This window comes from Lissotriton vulgaris, chromosome 8 (assembly GCF_964263255.1).
Source record: "Lissotriton vulgaris chromosome 8, aLisVul1.2, whole genome shotgun sequence".
Lineage (NCBI taxonomy): Eukaryota > Metazoa > Chordata > Amphibia > Caudata > Salamandridae > Lissotriton > Lissotriton vulgaris.
In genome coordinates, this window is record NC_141696.1 from 118,662,998 (window position 1) to 118,684,470 (window position 21,473).

General features: G+C 46.7%; 1 protein-coding gene across 5 annotated transcripts in view; it reads left to right on the plus strand.

Annotated features, from left to right (window-relative positions):
* LOC147693572 (beta-arrestin-1) overlaps window positions 1-21,473 on the plus strand; it is a 903,972-nt gene that overhangs the window by 179,993 nt on the left and 702,506 nt on the right. For 2 of the 5 annotated variants that reach the window (XM_086933801.1, XM_086933803.1), the window contains exon 1: window positions 16,334-16,858. The exons of 2 other annotated variants lie outside the window; for them this stretch is intronic. In XM_086933801.1, the coding sequence (XP_086789927.1) occupies window positions 16,842-16,858 (17 nt within the window). In that variant the 5' untranslated portion in view covers window positions 16,334-16,841. Of the gene's footprint in view, window positions 1-16,333; window positions 16,863-21,473 lie in introns of those variants that run through there. One more of the 5 variants, XM_086933804.1, reaches the window with a different exon arrangement.

Here is a 21,473-nt window from a genome sequence, read left to right on the forward strand (position 1 = left end):
ACGGAAGTGCGTAACATGACATTTGGATACATTTCACATTATTAAAAATTCAGGAATTTCACCAGAATAATTTCAATTTTACCCAGACCTAGCGTCAAATTACACAGTTCAAAATAATGATAAAGACTGTCGATCGGATTTCTAATATTCAAACATCTTTAGACTGTATTTTGGGTAATGGACCTCTCACGGCTGGTCTCTGGTAATGCCGTTCTTAGTGGGTCTCTCAAAGTCCTCCTGTGCTCATACCTTTCAGTTCTACATTTACCCTATTTTCCTTCTATTTTTCTGCCTGACAAGCAAAAAAACTCAATTGAATTTCACAGGGTCAATCCCTTTTGAAACCTTTATCATCCTTCAAAAAAGTGTGCTAAAAACCGGAGTAGGGATAATTGAAGGTAAGTAAACAATTTAATAAATAAAATGAATTTTGTAGCGCGCCCTGCATCGCAAAATGTGATGCAGGGTGCGCTACGAAATTCGTTTTATTTATTAAATTGTTTACTTACCTTCAATTATCCATACTCCGGTTTTTAGCACCCTCCACCCTGCCCCTCCCCCGCCCGCCTCTCCGCCCCACCGAAACTCCCTCCACGGCCGTGGCTGTGTGTGTGTACTTTGTGGGCTCTGGAAATCATCCCTAGAACTTGTCTGCTTCCCCTTAGGGACTTTTTTTTTATTCAACTGCCTCTATTTAACTGCCTTGATAGAAAACGACCAGCAGAGGTCAGTAAAATACCAGAATTGCTTTCTGCTTGTTCAACTGCCTCTATTTAACTTTCATGATAGAAAAAGACCAGTAGAGATCAGAAAATACCAGCATTGCTTTCAGCTGAGGGACTTTCTTTTTTTAATGTTTCTGACAACTGCCTCTATTTAACTTTCATGCTAGAAAACGACCAGCAGAGGTAAGTAAAATACCAGAATCACTTTAGCATTCTCTAGATTCTAGTCCATAGAAATTGTCTTTTGCAAGTAATACATATAAGGTCCTAAAGGCGAGATCAGGGCATCAGTCCTAAAAAAAGAAGGGGGGGGGGACTAACCTACTTAATTAGTATGACATCACGGTGCGTCACATCACAACAAATGGCATCACACGAAGTGGCATCACAAGACGAAACATCAAATGTGAAGCCCTCACATATGTTTAACTTGTCTATCATGAGTACGTTGGAGCACATTTCGAGTATACAGGGAAACCCTCCTGATTTAGGCATAAGATTCACACTTTTGTTAGCTACACGTAAAACAATGTTGACTTTTGTCAGTGCAAACTTCTTGTACCCATAGTTCTTTACTAGAAAAAATAGTGATATTTAAATTATTACAACGCCTCCTCAGGAGTAGTAAGCACTATATAAATGCTATTTATTGTGTCTAAATACTGGGAAACACATCTGACATTCTTAGAGCTCATGCATATCTCCTAAACAGAGGCTGGACAGGTGAAAAGCTGCCTCTTTAAAGTATGTGTGAAGTGCTAACAAGGTGTGAGCCGTTGTTTCCCCTCTGATGCATTTGCTTCTAGGTGTGAGGCTCCTGACTGCTCCCAGCCAAGAGACTCCAACAAAAGGAGGCCTGAGGACCACTCCAATTCGGCCTTTGTTATGGGCCCAGCAGGAGTCTGACTAAGAAAGCCCCCTCCACGCCTGCTCGTTGTTGCGGATCGAAAGCAGACAACGTGCAGGCCCTGCACGTTGTTACGGACCGAAGGCAGGCAACAACTTGCAGGCGCTGCTAAATGTGTCCTGTGTTTGCAAATTACACCAGGACAAATTCAGCACATTTTTCATCAGGGTCCAACTTCTTGGCAGGGTGGATGCCGTCCACCCGCGTGTACCCCCTACTTGTGCCCTGGGCGAGACTGAATGCATTGCAAATGCCTGTTAAAACAGTAAGCTCAAAGTGCATCACTCAGAGATTGTGTTGTGTCCTGCTACAGACACTTTAAGACAACAGGTGAACTCGGTACTCCAATTTATCTAGGCAGAGAAAATACTTTCTCAGGTGGTAACTTGAGGTTATTAAAAGTAAAGTATTAAAGGCCTAAAATCAGTCTTTCACTGGCATGCCATAATAGTGTGTATTTTTTTCCAGCTTATTTGATTTATTTATTTAGCATTTCTTTTATAGGAGGAAACTGGACCAATGGCATTAGAGTACTTTACACCAGAACAAGACTATGTTACACATTTTATTTCCTTTTTAGGGACATGGAGTTTAAGTGATTTGCCCAGAATCACAGGGTGTCCAGCTGAAGCTGGGATTTGTGCCTGGTTCCCCTTGTTCCAAAGTCAGCAGACCAAGCCGTTAGACTACATCACCTCCCTTATTTGATACTGCAAAGTTAATTGCACGAAGTATTTGAGCACCACTTGGATTATTCTAGATTCACCAGAGGCATGCACACAGTCTCGTGTTTACCCTTAATCACTTTTTAGGTTAGGCTGGGCACAGCTACAGCTGTCTCCATGGGCTTCAGCCTACAGCACACATTAGACAGACATAGGGATTATTGGTCAGCCTCCTTACATAATCAATTTTTAGGTGTTACCTGAGACTCCATGCATTCGCTGTCGCTTGCGACAAGCTCTCTTAAAAGTCTGTTGGCCTGCTCATTTCTTACTATTGCTTGGCATTCATTTGCATTCTTATATTTTTCCTTTTTATTGGTAAGTGCATGATGCCTTCGCTTCTTCTGATCCCTGCTCACATTCAAAAACATTGGAATGGATATACACCTTTGAATCTTCGTACAAGATAAGACAAGGGTGTTTTCGCTGATTTTTCAGCATTCAGACATTACCTTGAGCCTGGAGAAAGTCGTATAACGATGAAACACGTGTCTGCTGTTTATTTGCTGTTCATTTGCTACATCTACGTGTCAACATTTTGAAAATTGATCCACATATGATCAAGATTGTGTTACACTGCTTGTTTCATCCGTTGTCCATTTCTGGAATTAAATGTATTACTGACTAAAGATAGTGAGTTGTAACTTTTTGTTGTGCTGTGCTCTGTTGTTCGAATTTCTATAATTAATGTGTATGGACACATTTTTCTCTGTGTACTGAGTAACACTGTGGGTGGCACAGTGTTTGCATTGAGCATGCCATTAAGACATATTGAGATTTATATTTGCAAACTTAACAGAGGTGCTGGCTGTTTTCTCTGAAACCACTGCCATCTTTTTGTACATATTATACAAAACAGTGGTCCCTATATGTGGACAAAATAATGTAAAAGAACAATAATCATACACCTAATAAGTGAAATGTCTTTTGTCCAGCCGGACAAGGATATTATTTGTCCATTCAGTTAAATTTCAAAGCTTTATGAGAACAGTTAGATGTCAAGAGGGCACAGCCGTGACCCTCAACATACAAGACAGAACATCGAAACAGGTGGCCAAAAAGGGCAAAGCAAAAATATGTCTGTGTACTTGTAGTCAGTGTAACAGACTTAGATTGTTTAGAACACACCATTGCATTTACTCATTATTACATTAATGTTTTGCATATGGGGTTGTTATGGTCTAGTACATAGCATACTATACAATAACAGGCCATGACATACCATACCATACATACTATACAATAAGAGACAATAACATACCATATTATATTATAACAAATTTTACCATACTATACAATGACGGGCCTTACCATACCGTACCATGCAATACTTTAGTATATTGTACAATGGCAGGTAGTACCACATCATGTTGTCCAATCAGTTCATCTTCACCTCTTCTTACCTCTGTCCACCCCTCAAAGCTCATGCCACGCTCACCTCTCTTTACCTCTAACCACCCCTGAGCCCTCAAGTCACCCTCGGCTCCCTCTACCCACCCCTGGGGTCTCAAGTCACCTTCACCTCTATTTACCTCCACTCACTGTTGAGCCCTCAAAACACCCTCAATTCCTTTTACCTCTACACACCCAACCCTCAAGCCACCCTACCCCTCACCGAATCCTGAACACACCATCACCTCTCTTTACCTCTACCCACCCCTGAGTCCTCAAGTCACCCTCAACTCCCTTTACCAATTAGGACCCTCGAACCCTCAAATCACTCTCACCTCCCTTTACCTCCACCCTCCCTCCGAATCCTGAAGTCACCCTCACCTTCCTTTACATCTGCCCACCCCTGAGTCATCAAGTCATCCTCACACCCATTTACCTCTGCCCACTTCTGAACCTTCAATTCACCCTCAGCTTCCTTTACCTCTACCCAACCTGAACCCTCATGCCACGCTCACCTTCCTTACCTCTATACAACCCGAACCCTCAAGTCACCCTCACCTACATTCACCACTATCTACCTCGAACCCTCAAGTCACCCTCACCTCACTTTACCTCCACCCACTCCAAACATTGAAGTCACCCTCACCACTCCAACCTCTCAAGTCACCCTTAACTCCCTTTACCTCTACCCATCCCTGAGTCCTGAAGTCACCTTCACCTCCCTTTACCTCTACCCACCCCATAACCCTCAAGTCACCCTCACCTCCCTCTACCTCTACCTACTTTGAACTCTCAAGTCTCCCTCACCTCACATTACCACTACCTACCTCGAACCCTCAAGTCACCCTCTACTCCCTTTACCTCTATCCACCCCTGAGTCCTGAAATCACCCATCCCTCCCTTTACCTCTACCCACCCGGAACCCCCCAGTCACCATCACCTCCCTTTACCTCTACCCACTCCTGAACCCACAAGTCACCCTCGCCCCCTTTACTCACCCCTGAACCCTCAAGTCACCCTCAATTCCCTTTATCTCTACCCACCAAAGAGTCCTGAAATCACCCTCACCTCCTTTACCCCAACCCACCCCTGAGTCCTGAAATCATCCTCTCCTCCCTTTACCTCTACCCACCCCTGAACCCTGAAGTCACCCTCTCCTCCCTTTACCTATACCCACCCCTGATCCCTGAAATCACCATCACCTCCCTTTGGGAAATATCATTTACCCCGCATGTGAAACAACGCGTTCCATTACAACGCGATTCTTACAACGACCGAGTTGTTACATAGCATGTCATCACAATGCAAGTCGTTACAATGACTTGTAGGGGCAGAAGATGTTGGATTTTTAATCCAACACCTTCCCTACTGTTGCGCAATTGGAATAGTAGATTATACTAATCCAACATTCAGCGCCCCCTACAGCAAGTCATTGTAATGACCGCGTTGTAATGGCATGCCTTCTAAACGTATGCGTTATAACGTGGCCTATTCATTCCCTTTACCTCTACCCACCCCTGAGCCCTCAAGTCACCCTCACCTCCCTTTACTTTTACCCACCACAAACATTCAAGTCATCCTCCCCACCCAAACCCTGAAGTCACCCTCACCTCCATTTACCTCTACCCACCCCTGAACAGTAAAGTCACTTTTAGCACTCTTTATCTCTACCCATTCCTATACCATAAAATCTATACTACTATTATAAAGAGAGAGCTGAAACCTTTGAGGCGGGTAAACTCAAGAAGTACAGCACCAATCACAACACCCAATACAGCATTGTAAAGGGGAGATGCAGCAGATGGACATAGGCTATACAGCTGGCCACCATATACATTACAAAGGTCAAACAACCTTAGGGGTAAAGTAGTCCCTTGTGGGCGTTGGTGTGGGCGTGTCAAAGTACACTTGGGCGTGGGCGTGTCAAACTACACTACATTATTCCTTTGTGGGCGTGCAGCATTGTCAGAGGGGCGTGGCACAACAGCGTTGTCAGAGGGGCGTGCCACATATAAAACAAAAAATGGCCGTGTACTTCAGTAGCGCGCCTTTCAGAAACAATGAGCGCACCCATTCACACTCCACCTTCGCGTCTCACACGTCCGTCTACAAACACCAAGCTGCGCCGCATTCACGGCCATTGCCATTCAGGCGCCATTAATCATATATAGTGTGGCGCAACCTTGGTGGGCGTCAGCATTGTCAGAGGGGGCTGCACCAAAATAAAAATAAAAAGGGGCATGCCTTTAGCCAGCAATGTGCGCGCACATTCACGCTCCACCTTGGCGTTCTGATGACGCAACATTAATGTCAAAGGGGGCTGCACTAAAATTAACAAAAAAAAGGGGCGCTGCTTTCGCCACCAATGTGCGCGCACATTCACGCTCCGCCTTGGCGTTCTGATCACTTCTCACACGGCCGTATCAAAACACCAACGGGCGCCGCATTGACGGACCTTGCCATACTGCCTCCAAAATTTCACTAACAAAACAAAACGTTACTCCTTTATGCACGTAAGATTTGTCAGAAGTGACTGCAGAAAAAAAAGGGGCGCACAAGCGCGCCATTCACTCACCGCGACATTCACGCTCCAACGGCTCCAGCGGACACTGAAGGCAGGCAGCGTACCACACGATCAAAGCCACTTCGCAATTAAAATTTAGTCCGTGTCTCAGACGGGGCCTCAAACCAGCCCTCGCAAGCACGGGATCACGCCGGGCACAGTCAGCGTACACACATTACCGTCAAAGACAACCCGCTTGGGAATTATATAACCAACACACTCCACAACACACAAAAGCTGCAAAACTTAAAGCTGGGGATGCACACATAACGAAGGACAAGCAAATACAGAACAGCTAAGGAGGTACATATGAAGAGCGCTGTTACTAACAGTGCATGCACAACCGGACAAAGACGTTACAAAAACATTACAAACTGACCTTAGCCTATAGGAAGATTTACGAGAAGACTGCTTCACTCATGGACATTTATATGTCGCACTCTCTAGGTCCGTCAATGTGCAAAATCAATTTATTCTACGGCCACATTCAAATGAGACCAAAAATTTTGTATACAGTGAAATCTACAATAAATTAAGATTTACTATTACAAACATTACACACATAACATTTCATACCCGGACAACGTCAGGACGGGCTGCTAGTACATTTTTATAAATTGCATAAAAAGTAACATAAAATGTTTGTTATTTAAAAAAATAGTTACCAGCATAGTAAAGTGTTGTGTGGTAAAGGCACAAATACTTACCTGCATGGCAAAGATTCTGCATTGTAAAGGATGCAAGGTAAAGGCTGTTTCCCCCTCAAGCAGGAAACAAATATTTTGGGGCACTGTTGGTTGTTTAATGTCTTTCAGCTGTTTTCGTCAGCTTTCTTCATCCATTAGTATTTCTTAGGTGTATTTCACATTTAGCTTCCACCCATCACAGAATACAACACAAGACAGTGGATCAGCAGTAACTCTCTTCAGTGTGAATGACGGAATTTTGCTTGTGCACATGTCCACATTCTCCTAAAAAGTAGTTATTTCAGTCTCAAGGCACGTAGGCCAATCTCTGCTTTCATTTATTCTTTCATGTCGTGTTTTTTATTTTGCTGTGGGTTATTTTTTTAAATATTTTATTGCTAACATGTGCACATCACCTTTTTACTACTGGCATTTTTAATTTTGATTCCTTTGAATGCCCACTGCACATGTTCGCAAAAAAATAAACATAAAAGCGTCATCACAGGCTTGCCAAGGCCAGATCTGTTGGCTTTCTCAATGCTTCTTTACATGTTAGTGCACATGCAAAACATGTGCATGCAAGACCAGAGAGGAAATAAAGACTGTGAACGGCAAAATATGGGACTGGGGGAGCAGCATCTCATTTCCCAAACTCAGCATGTACATGCATGAGCACAGAGATGTAAGGAAAATGACTGGCCTGTGGGGCACCTGGCAGCTTGTTGCTCACCAGTGGGTGGTTGTAAATAATTCTACATATATGGGTTTCAACTACCATGGAAACCTTCAGATGCACTGTGCCTCTCACTAGCTCTGTTGCAGCATTAGCCATTGATCAGAAAATCCCTACCTCATGTATGTCATCCACTTACCTGTCTACAAACATCATCTTTATACAAGCATTGGCAAAGCCAAAAGTTATAGCGTTGGCCGCCAGTCTTTTGGCTTTGTGTCATGGCTTTGACTGCCAACTGCTTGCTAATGCTGTTTTGTAATATTTCGTACAGCTATCTTACACATAGCTTGCAAAGACAGATAAATATAGATGCTTGCAACGACAGATAGCTAGAGCGGCTTGAAAAGACATATAGCTAGAGAGGGTTTTAATAGATAGACAGTGTTGCAAAGATAGATAGTATTCCAAAATTAGATAGCAAAGATTGACAGACAGACAGACGGATAAAGTTGCAAAGGTAGATAGATAGAACGGTGGACAGGTAGACTGGCAGGCAGAGTTGCAAAGATAGATAGACAGACAGACAGACGGTACATGGACGGACAGACAGACCACTGAAAGCACACTAGAAATCCATAACAGCAGGACATACAGATTAGATTGGTTCACAAATATAACAACATACAAGAACACTGAAAACGGATGTATGAAACCCCTCTACCTCTCTCCAAGAAGCCTTTGAATGCTTACTCTTGCTATCCTATGATTCAAGTGTGGAAGAAGTTGTACTTAGCCCAGTTTGTAGTGCTATATTAGTATGGGTCCCCGGACATCAGTGATAATGTTCTATTACTTACCGGTAATCTTCATTACTCCGGGTCCCGTAGTCCTCGACACCTTCATTACAAAGTGAGATAATCCATCTCACTGACAGAAAAAAGAACGAAGGAATCCTGGACCTACCCTCCCCCTCCCGCTGGGAGTACATAAGCGTACAGGTACCAGCATTCCCACGGAAATACCAAGCCAAGGATGAAGGCCGGCAGATCGGGAGGGAGGGAGGGAAGTCAGGAAGGTGTCGAGGACTACGGGACCCGGAGTAATGAAGATTACCGGTAAGTAATAGGACATTATCCCCAGGTCCCTACGTCCTCAACACCTTCATTACAAAGTGAGAAATACCAAAGCAGACCCCGGCATTCATCCAAAAAACACAACAAACCACCAGGACAGCAAGAAACCCAGAGATTTATTGACAAAACAGAAGAATCGGGAGCGAACACAGCCCAACACCCCCAAAGCAAAACCGCCATCATCCCCCAGCAGATTGAGAAGGTGGTAATGCCTGCTGAAAGTATTAGAAGAAGCCCAGGTGGCCGCCCTACAGATCTCAGAGAGAGGAACACCCCGGACCTCCGCCCAAGAGGCCGCCACCCCCCTCGTAGAACGACCCTGAACACTCACAGGAGGAGGGGACCCAGAAAGAGAGTAGGCCAAGGAAATGACTTGTTTCATCCAATGACCGATCGACACAGAGGAAGCCCCACTCCCACGGGAAGCAGCCCCACAGGAGACAAAAAGCGAATCAGTCACGCAAAAAGCCGCCGTGCGCTCAAGATAAATGCGCAAAGCTCGGCACACATCCAACAAAGACCAACTGGGACCACCCGGGGAATCCAGAACAGAGCCCAAAGCAGGCAAGACCATCTCCTGGCATCTGTGAAACTGCGAAGCAACCTTCGACACATACGACGAATCAAGGCGAAGGACCACCCCACCCTCCGAGAAGGACAAGAAAGGCTCACGCGCCATCAAAGCCCCCAACTCGCCAAGGCGACCAGCAGAGGTGATGGCCACCAGAAAAACAACCTTGAGAGTAACGAACTTCAAGTCCACCTCAGCCAAGGGCTCAAATGGAGGATCAATCAATGCACGAAGAACCAAGGGCAAATCCCACAGGGGAAAAGAAGGGCACGATACAGGACGAGAAAGAGAAAAGCTGCGGAGCAGACGAGAAACCAAGTCCTCACCATCCGAAATGTTCCCCCACGGGGAACGAAACGCCTGAACAGCTGCCCACTGGGCACGCAAAGTGGACACAGCCGAACCCTTCTCAAAACCTTCCCACAAAAACTGAAGCAAAAACTGCAAAGAACAGTGCAAAGGGGAAAGGCCCAACACCGAACACCAGCGACTGAAAATACCCCAATGCCGATCATATGATTTGAGGGTAGACGGCCGACGGGAACCCTGAAGGGCCACCGCTAAATGTTCCAGGAAACCGCGCTGCCTCCACCTCTGCCTCTCAACCTCCACATCGACAGCCGCATTCGGAGAAGAGACAGGGACGGGGAAGACCTCAGGGGAAAAGGGGACAGGGGGAGAAACCAGGGGCCACGCACCGCCAAAAGACGAACCGTCGGAAACCACGACCTCCGAGGCCAAAAGGGCAGGACCACCACCACCTCCCGATCCTCCAGACACAGGCGGGCCAGAAACCAGGGAATCAGAGCCAGAGGAGGAAAGGCATAGAGAAGGCGGGATGGCCAAGGAATCGACAGGGTATCCACCCCCCAACAACCCTCCTGCAGAAACCGGGAGCAGAAGCGAGGAAGCTGTGCATTGTGCCGGGAGGCAAAGAGGTTCAGAAAGGGAAGAACAAACCTCCCGCACACAAGCTGAAATACAACCGGGGTGAGAGACAACTCTAGAGCACCCGGAAAGCAACGACTCAGGACATCCGCCACACAGATGTCCACTCCCCGAATATGAATCGCAGTCAGAGAAGCAGATGACTCTCCGCCCAACAGAACAGAGGAACGACCACCGCGTTCAAAGAGGCCGAACGAACCCCCCCTTGATGATTGAGATAAGCCACCGTCACCATATTGTCGGACCGCACCAAAACGTTCCCGCCGAGCAACAGACCCCGAAACCTCATCACAGCACGGGACACAGCTGCCAACTCCCTCCAGTTGGAAGACCGGCGACTCTCCAGGAGGGACCAATGACCCTGAAGGGACCAAGACCCCAAGTTCGCCCCCCACCCCAAGGAGCTGGCATCCGTCGTTAACACCAGAGAAGGAGAAGCCTGCAAAGGGAGACCCTGAGACAGATGGACCCTCCCCGACCACCAAAGAAGAACCGGGAGGACCACAGGAGACACCTGAAGAAGAAAATCCAAATCGCAGGACAACGGATTCCAGTGAGACAGGAGGTACACCCAAAGGGGGCGCAGGTGAAAATGCGCCCAGGCCACCGTAAAGACAGTCGCTGCCATCAGACCCATAAGACGCAACCAGAGGCGCACCGGAAAGGAACTCCCCGCCCGGAAACGCCGAGCAAGGGACACCAGGGTCAAAACCCGAGGACCGGGCAGGAACACACGGTTGAGATCCGTACAGAAGCGAGCCCCAATGAACACCAGGTCCTGAGACGTAGACAACTGGCATTTGGGCAAGTTGATTAGAAACCCGTGTTGACGCATCGCAGAACACACCAACTCCCGGGCCTCCAACAACAGGACCCGATAGGGAGCATGAACCAACCAGTCGTCCAGGTAGGGATATACCATCACCCCTCGGAGATGAAGCCAGGCGACCAAAGGAGCCACCACCTTCGTATAGACCCTCGGGGCAGACCGAAGACCGAAGGGTAAGACCTGGAACTGACAGTGATGCCCCGAACACAAAAGCGCAGAAAGGTACGGGACCGAGGATGCACTGGGACATGCTAATACGCGTCCTGAAGATCCAGGGTACACATGAAGTGACCCGGAAGCATCAAAGGAATCACCTTTTGCAAAGTCTAAATATGAAAGGGCATCCGTATCACCCACCGGTTCATCACCTTTAAGTCCAAAACCAGGCGGAAACCCCCCGTAGGTTTGGGTACCAGAAAGATCAGGGAATAGAAGCCCGTCCCCACCTCCAAAGGAGGAACCTCCTGAATGGCACACTTCAGAAGAAGAGCCTCCACTCCTTGAGAAAGATGAGCCCTCTTGGAACGGCAATCAGGCCAGGGAGTCGGGCAAACGCCGGAATCCGGAGGGGGAACAGAGAACTCCACAACATAATCCACACGAATGACATCCAACACCCAGGCGCCGGAACAAGACTGAACCCAGGTATCCAGGAAGAAGTGCAGCCGCCCTCCTACCAACAACCCAGGAACAACAGCCAAAGAGTCAGGAACGCAGCTTTGCAGGAGGAGGGGACCTAGCCTTACGATCCCGACCCTGGCCGCAAACCTCCCTTGGTCCCTCCCAAACTGCCTACGATAGGAAGGGCGAAAGAAAGACTTAGGCTTAGAAGGGACAGGAGCAGCAGAAGAACCCTTAAATGAAGAAGAGTGCTTCTTCTCTTTAAACAGTTTATGCAACTTGGATTCCAACTCCCCCCCCAAACAGCATAGTACCCTGGAAGGGCAAACGCAAAGCACAAGCCTTCTGAGCAGAGTCAGTTTTCCAGTCTTTAAGGACAAGACTGCAACGCGCCTCCACACAAGCCCCACCGGACAGTGCAGACGCACGCACCACATCAAAGGAGACATCGGATAGAAGTTCCACCTGACGCTCGATCTGCTCAAGAATACCGGAACAGTCAGTGGCATCATCCATCGACTGAGAGAGAGTCTTAATGTCAGACAGCAGTGACTGCGAAACATATGTCCCACAGACACCAGCCCGCAAGGCCAGGTGGGAACCGGAATAAACCTTCCTGAGTGCAGCATCCACCTTTTTATCCACCGGATCCTACGGCGTCCTCAGCCAGGGAAGTGCGACCTACCAAACTAGCCACAAAGGAGTCAATAGGGATAGAATCAGGAAGTTCAGTAGCCATCTCCTGCAGAGGATAAAGCCGATCCATAAAATGAGGAACCAAAATGCAATCTGGATCAGCCCACTCCCTCTTCAGGACATCCTTAATGAAGGGATGCACAGGAACATCAACCTTGGCCACACTCTGAAACTGTTGCAACAAAGGACCCCTAGAGGTACTGGGAACAGCCTCATCCGGGAATCCCATGTTCTCCTTCACATGCTTCAGAATGCCAGGCAAAGCGTCCTTATCAACATACTTGCCCTTCAGGTCAGCGTCCCCAACCCAGGCAGACTCATCGCCAGAAGACTCAGAAGACACCGGAGCCGGGCCCCTGCGGCAGGCCCCAACACCACCCATCTCCGACAAAGTCTCCCTGATCAAGCGCTTAAGACGCGCATCCATACCCCCACCACGGCGCCTGGACCGGGCAGGAGACGGAGACCGGGAAGCATCAGAGGACAAGGAGGAGGAAGACCGTTCCTCGAACTTTTCCCCATCTCACACAATGCCTGTAGAAGAAAAAGACCAACTCTGCACAGTATAGCAAAGAATCCATGAAAGACCGCTACGCGGTACTCACCCCACCAACCCGGTTTTTACAACTGCAAAAACCGCTGGGAAATGAAGCGCCTGATCCTCGTCCAGACGGAAGACAGGCACCAGCAAACCGGAAGGCGTCAACAACCACCAGCCAATCCGGAGACACGGAGAGGCCACGCCCCCCAGTAAGCCCGGCACACCAGGAGGGGCGGCCATCGGGCAAAATCGGAGCCCACGTGGTATTACCACCGCAGCGCGACTCGGGAAACATCCAGCCAGCCCGCGCCACTCCCCCCAAGCCCAGCAGGGAGGGAGAGGCAAATTACCGGAGGGACTGAGCATTATTCCCCCCCCCAACGTAAGTACAGTGGAGGAGTGTGGCTCAATGGTTAGAGCGGCAAACCCTGATACAGAGTTCTGGCCTGGGACCAGGGTTCAATTCCGGCCTCGGCGGGTCTTGGGCTCAATTTCCTCGTACCTGACAATTCTCGCCTCGGTGCCTATTCTAATCATGGGCCCCACGCTGCAACTCTGGGCAATAGCATGCTTAACCTCCACACCGGCCCCAACAGCGCTAGGATGCCTGGCTTCACCCTGGGGGTGCCCAGGAGTGGACACTTCACAGGGAAAGCCAGGAAGGGTTCCACAGCTGTATGAGTAATAGCGCCAGGAAACCGCTTGGTGGCAGTGCGTTCTACAAATACCTTGACATCTCCTGTCACGTCCAAGGTCCCTGTCAGAATGACAGAAAAAAAGAACAGAGGGAATGCTGGGACCTGTACGCTTATGTACTCCCAGCGGGAAGGGGAGGGTAGGTCCAGCATTCCTTTGTTCTTTTTTCTGTCAGTGAGATGGATTATCTCACTTTGTAATGAAGGTGTCGAGGACGTAGGGACCTGGGGGTAATAACCTTAACCCCCATGATTGAGGCCCAGTAGCCCCTGTTTGCCCAAGGGCTTTTGAACATTGTCCGACACTCACCTCTATGGGACACAGCTCTTTGGCACTTATCTTTGACAGTCACAGTCATAAGGAACCTGGAGTTGTTAAACTCAGAATTCTCACATCTGTTACGTTTATATGCTGTGGTGAAGGCGCCTCATTAGCATCATCTCCACCGTATCCTGCATTTTCTCTCCATTTTCCTGAAACAGTTATGGCTGTCAGTGCTTTCGTATCTTCTAGTCTTGCATCCCCTGGATTGCTCCTCAACCTGACAACATTTGGAAGTTTTTCCTCCTGCTAAAGTTCTTTACAGGTCCTTCCAGTGTAACAGCGGATCATTTTTAAATCTCTCTTTGCAATCATTGTATTAATATTGCCAATTATGACTTATCTAGTGCACAGTCTTTAGTATGTCATCACAGAGCTCTTTAGTGGTCTAAGGTTTGACCTTCCAAACATTTCCATTGCAAACTGGGGTCAGATTTGGTTTTCATGAGGTGAGTGGTCAACCTTTAATGAGTAGTAAGTGTTTTTAATAGAGGTGATTGGAGGGTTGTACCATGTTGCTTACGTATTTTGTCAGTGGTAATGGATAGGAAATGCTATGTGTGGCAAGAAGCTGATGATAGAAATTCCAGTTGGGTGCCTTAATAGTCAATCAGTTTCATATTTTGGCTGTGCTGAGTGTTTCTCACATATCGGGCTGTAAAGAGCATCAGAATTTTGCTCCAGAGGAACAAATGTCATCAGCCACATCAAGGTCTCAGATTCACAATGACGAGATCTGAGCTCTACTCAGAAGCCTGTGATTGGTTGCAATTAAATATTGGTGTGCCCAATACCAAGGTTGCATAGTCTTTATTACACCTCATGTCTCTTTAATCCACCACCGACACTCCCTGCCCCTTTACCTCACTCTTGCAGGTTCCGGCTTTCGCTCTTTAAGATGGTTTTTCCGTCCTCTATCCTTCCATTTTCTTTGTTTTTCTACAGCCCCCACCAACAACCACTGCCTCAAATGAAGCACTGCCTGGAACTCTCTGCCTGCCACTCCGTGCCTAGAAAATGGCAACCTCATCCCTGACAATCTGTGTATACACCTGGCCAGGGCTTTAAGCGGGCCGGGTCCTGCTGGGACTCAGCACCAGCAATTCTAAAAAGAAGGTGTTGAGACGGGTCCCTCTCGGGCTCTCCATTTTTTGCCCTTGGGGTGAAAAAAAATGCATCTTAACTCTGCCTGCTGCCTGTGATGTAATTTCAAAGAGACTTGTTACAGTTTTTTCACAGTCTCGCATTTTCATAGTTCTATACAACGATGCCACAGTTGTTGCATATTTAGCTTATGCAAATAAAAACCTTTGGCAAAGCCAATAGTTCTGGCTTGTTGTAGGTGTAATGTTACTTGTTGAATTATATGACAGAAGCAGCACAATACCAGTCGGGTAGCACACTATGCTATGCAAAGATTTTTAGCATACTTGTTTTTAAGCCACACCCTTAATTACATTGGAAATACCTCTTTAGGAGACCCCCCAGTTTTTTCATCCCACTTACAACCCTGCATCTAGCAATCTATGGCCATCTCCCCTGTCTTCCATTTTCTGCAGTACCAAGATGCCTTCATTAGATGGCCATGTGCTTTACATGCAAATATAATATCAACGTATTTCTCTTTGCACATTGTGTTAGTTATTCATTTTTCAGCATAGCTATCTATCTATCTATCTATCTATCTATCTATCTATCTATCTATCTATCTATCTATCTGTCTGTCTGTCTGTCTGTCTGTCTGTCTGTCTAACAATACGTCCTTTTTATTTTATGGCCTCTATTCTTGCCAGTCCTACCTAAATGTCCATCCATCCATCCATCCATCCATCCATCCATCCATCCATCCATCCATCCATCCATCCATCCATCCATCCATCCATCCATCCATCCATCCATCCATCCATCCATCCATCCATCCATCCATCCATCCATCCATCCATCCATCCATTTATTTTGTGGCATCTGTCCTTGCCAGTCCCACCTACATGTCTAACCGTCTATCTGTCGGTCTATCTTTCCAGCTGCCTGTCAGTCTGTCCGTCCGTCTATCCATCCATCCGTGTGCTCAGTGTCCTTTCTATTTGTGCCATCTGCCCTTGCCAGTCCTGCTCACCTACCTGTCTCTCTATCTACCCACCTATCTACCTGCCCGGTCTGGACATCTATCCCCCCATCCATGCAGCTAAGCGCACACCTTCCATCACAGCAGGGCTGATGATAATTAATTCTGCGGCTGCAGCTCGCCGCCCCTCCCCCTTCCTCTCTCTATTTCCCAGCCTCGTCTATGCTTCCTGCTGCACGCAGCTCCGTGCAGTGCAGCCATCTCGCCCGGACCCATCTCCGCGCCGGGGCTGCAGTCATTTGTCATGCAGGTCCGGTGCCTGCCCAGCACAGCAGACGGAGGCGCGGAGAGGCGCGGACCAATCAGGCGGGCGGCAGAGGCGTCGAGGCGCAATCCCTGCAGGGGATGCTGAGTGTCCACGCTGCCAGGGTGCCGGCCGGACGCCGCGGGACGCCTCTCTGCTCCTCCTATTGATGGGCAGCCGGGGTCTCTGTGCACAGACACGCAGCCGGGGGGTGGACCAAGGGAGACGCGGGCTCCTGACACGTCTGGCGCCTGGATGGTGTCTTGCAAACGCCTGGGGAGCGGACAAGTTTGGAAGGATGCGAATGCGCTCTGCCAAGTGTACTCTGCCGGGACCGACGTCGCCCACTTAGGGAGGCGGCGCGTGGACTATCTGAAGCTGCGCGCGCTGGGCGGCAGCCGCGAGGACCTGGTGGGCGCGAGCGGGCCGCGCGGCAGGCCCTATGGAGAACATATCCCTGTGAGTATGCGCGAGGCGTCCGGCCGGGCTGCATGCATTGTCCTCAGCTGAAGGTGTGTGGGGGCAGGTCTGGGAGCTGCTGCAGGATGCCGGTGGAGGGAAGGAAATGCTTTTGTATTGTGCATTTTACATAAGTGCGGGGAGGAAATCTGTGCAGTCAAGCCGGGGGTTGCTGTGGGAATCCATCACCGGATTAACTCAAGTCAGCGGAGTTGGGAGAGCGCGTCCATGTCATGCGCAAAGTATGATGCTTGAGCGGCGCGTGCTGTGTGTCCTTCTCTGTCTGATTGTGTGTCCTCCGACGACATCTTCAGACATCCAGGAATGTGACGGAAATCAGTCAAGATAAGCACCCAACGCCACAACCCACCCTTAGTCAGGATGAAGTCTTCACCCAACAGTAGGCCATATGCTATGCACATAGGGTTTGTCGTGTGACAGATAGGGAAGAAATACTTCTGGACTTTCTCATACCTATTCATTTATTTACTTAGCAGTCAATTATATTGCCTTAGCCGGACAGATCTATAATGACATTTATTGTAGGTCTTGGCTTTGTTGGACTGTGTGGTGTTTTCCTCATGAAGTGTGTTAGTGTCGGTGGTAAAGCTGCTGGTAGGCCCAAGATGGCTCTTGTGTGGGGGCAAAAGGATTGCAGTAAGGGCCCAGTGCATTCATCAGAGCAGGTGTTATGTAGTCTTTTTTAAATGAGTAACCACACGTTGTTTTCTGAAAAGGGCAGTTTGTAGTTCCTTCTTCACTCACTTAAACCTTCATAGGTGGCTCCAAGGTCTTTCCGAATGTTGCCCAGTATGTGCCTAAGAGCCCACCCTCTTGTTTCTTCCTTCTGGTAGTCGATGGCCAGATCAGGTAGTCTTAGCTGGACTCGAGTTTTTTTTAAATTTGTATATAGCTGAGCAGTAATGTCCTAGCAATTGCCCAAGACTAACAAACCACTCAGAGCCAATACCTACGTTTGTAGGTGAATTAATAATTCAGCAAACAAACACAAGACACTCTATCAATAAGCACTATTGCCTAAGTTAAAGTGCATAGTGTGCAGTTTATGGCAAAAAAAAAAATGAGTGGCACTGAATTTGTTTCTTACACTTTAATCTCTGCCACATTACTGCACACTATCTTGTCAAGGCCTCAGATGAAGTATTTTGAGTTTGTTTCTAATACAAGACCTTGAATATAAAATATATGCCAGTCTTCTGCATTGTGTTTGAAAAATTGAGGAGTTAGGCCTTAAGGGATGTGGATTTAGGCAGGGCCATATAGCAATCAACAACAACAAGATTGCCTAAACCACACTTTCTTTTTAAGCTTTTATGATTCTTGCTTAATGGACAAACTCTGCTTTTTTTCGGGTTTGCACCAGCATTTTATTTATAACTTTTTAATTTCAACTATTTTTTATTTTCATTAAATCCTTCATGTGTGAAATGGAAAAAATAATCCACTCTCCTGTACAATATATATATATATATATATATATATACAAACACATACAAAATTATTTACAACAAACCAATTGAGGTCCACCTATTCACTAAGATATACTTAACTTACTACATCAGAATACACAATTTTATACAAAAAAACAAATACTTATGACCTTAATAAATTGCAAATGAGTGAATCAGTATCCGAATGTTAAGACCAAATCCTTATAGTCCAAAGGAGCAACGAAACATTAATGACACTATATGTGTCACTCATTTGCAATTTATTAAGGTCATAAGTACTTGTTTGTTTTGTATAAAATTGTGTACTTTTATGTAGTATGTTAAGTATGTCTTAGTGAATATGTGGACCTCAAATTATTTGTTGTAAATAATTTTGTATAAGTATTTGTATATATATTGTACAGAAGAGTGGATTATTTTTTCCTTTTCACACATGAAGGATTTAATGAAAATAAAAAAAGTTGGAATTAAAAGGTATAAATTAAATACTGGTGCAAACTCCCAAAAAAGTAGAGTTTGGCCATTAAGCAAGAATCACAAAAGCTTAAAAAGAAAGTGTGGTCTAGGCAATCTTGTTGTTGTTGAAGTCTACTTCATTGTGTCATTCGTTGCAACCATTGCACAGGTCTTCTGGTAAGGACGGGGTGTGCATCGAAGAAGCCATGGCATATCAGCACCGTTTTATTGGAGTTTAAATCCACTGACATGGGAGAACCTGTAGGCGTGCTAAGCGTCTTTACTTCGTGAGGTAGTTCACTCCATTGGTCTTTTTTAGAACCATGAAATGTCTGGATCTCTTGTCCTGTATGGTCCTGAACTAAAGAGCGGAATAGTCCAACCCTGTCATCCATGTTTGTAATGTGCCAGTGTGGCATACCAATTTTTAACCAATTGGGTACTTTTCTTCATTTCCTTGGCCATCTGTGATCTGAAGGCTTGCTTAGATTGACGTGCCACTATATCTTCACGAGACTGAGGTGAGCTCTCGTAGCGTTTCCACACAGAAGCTCAAAAAGGACTAAGCTTCTGTGTGGCTTCTACCCGTTAGCAAGCAAAAGTAAAGCAGGTTAATAGCTCCCTTCCTCCTTGTACCGTCTCCCTGCTGACCTATCATGCTTTTCATGGCCTTGCTGAATTTCTCCAAGAGCACATTGGAAAGGCATCAAAGCAGCAAACAACTTTTATAACTTTGATGTCATTCTTAACTCATCCCACATGGCTTCCATGAAAGTTAGCATGACATTTGTTCCTCTTTTAAGTAAAAATAGTACTTCGCTTTCCAGAGAGGCAGAGCCTTGGTGTGCCTGGTTTCTTTATTCAGAACCACCAGGATAACACGGTTCACTGAGGCCTTTTTAGGGCCGAGAGAGCGGACAGTACAGGTGTATCTGGGGATCCGTTGTCAATCCCCCAGACATTTCATTGACTTGGGGTGTCGGGCACAAATGGCAAAGTTCTTTTATCCTTCCACTTGTCAGGGGCCAGAAAGAAGGCGGGTTAGACTGCCATGAGTCCTGATGACATCAGGATGAATCTCACCCGGCTACCCAGACATGACCTTTCCATAATAGCAGGACATCAATAGCCTTTTAGAATCCACATGTTCAGAGCCCCTCTGGTCACTATACAGAAAATCATTCTCCCAGAACAGTTCAAACAGCTGAGGGTCTTAACTTTTTACATGTTGTTACTTCCATTTCAGAGATCTTTTAGGGAGCAGACCTTTACAAAGGTCTACCTGACACTGTCCTGAACCTTCCTGAAACTTTGCTAGGGTGGGCATTCCGGGACAGTTGTTACAGATTCAGGATCAAGTTAGTCCAGTGCCTCGAATGTGGCGGTAGGTGTATCTGGGACCAGTGGATCAGACATAACCTGTACCTATCTCTGAGGCATTCTGCACTGATGCTCAAGAGTAGATGTCCTCAGAGCTGCCATTACAGGCTCTAGTGGATAAAGAGGCTGCCCACATAGGTGATAAGGAAAAGTCTAAATTCTCTTGTGTTCATTGCACTGGCTCTCAGTTCACAAATTAATTCTTCCTAAAACTTTGTGTATAATACACAGAGTCTTCTACAATTAGGGGCCCACATTTCTAAGAAAGAAATTTGAACAATGTTCACTCCTGTTCCATTGCATCCCATTTAAGCATGTATAGGTAGCTACACTCTGAAGCTTGCTGACTAATAGTTTTATGAGCCAACAAGTACATTTAACATTCAAGAGTCAAATCATAAGCAAGCAGCATATGACTCGGCTCTTCTCCAGCTGGTCTCATTTGATGCCCCTAAAACACCACTGCTGCTTATCTGCTTCACTTATCTTCCTCCTATTTGTATAGGATAATGGGTTCCCTTTATAAGGGCCATCTTAACATAGCACAGTACAGCAAACAATGTAACATAACATAACAAAATATAACTTATGTTGAATATCAAGAAGCGCAAATACTAGCGAGAATCCTCCTCTGGGCAACACACCTCTCCCACTCCAAGTTAATCCTTTTGTTTTCCAGATTCCATGCTGTGGGGTCCCATTTGTAGTAGCGTCCTTCCATTGGACTTCTCATACATTCACAGCCGCTCTTCCAAGGTTTGCCTGTCCCGGTACCCAGTCATGCTAGTATCAGAACTCTGTTGACTTAAGCTTCTTGGCGATGTTTGTGTGCTATAGAAGACCTAACAAGAAGTCCTGTGCACAAGTTAAGATATATGTAAGTGAGTGTCTTTTTCAAGAAACACAATGTAACAGCAGAAATGGAGACAAGGTAGACACCAATAGACGGTTTCTTTTAAGAAGAAATATGTTTGAACTTTCTTCTCCAGAAGGAGAACATCAAAGAAAAAAAACAGCCGACACGTGTTTCGTCAAGCGGGCAATGTGCCCGTGACTCTTCAGGGCTGAAGTTTGATCATGGACATAGTTTTTGAGGGGCCGGTGATACTTCCAACCCGGCCTGATCCGGTTCTGTGTGAGAGGCAAGGCCAGTAGTGGCTATATATAACGAGGACACCACTGGGTGACGGGCGGGTTCAACCGTCAACCATGTGGCATAATGGATCTGATGTTTCAGTTCTGAAAACGGATGTATCTCTTTCTCTGTAGTAGTAGTGCTATAGAAGACCTATCCAGGACTTCAGAAC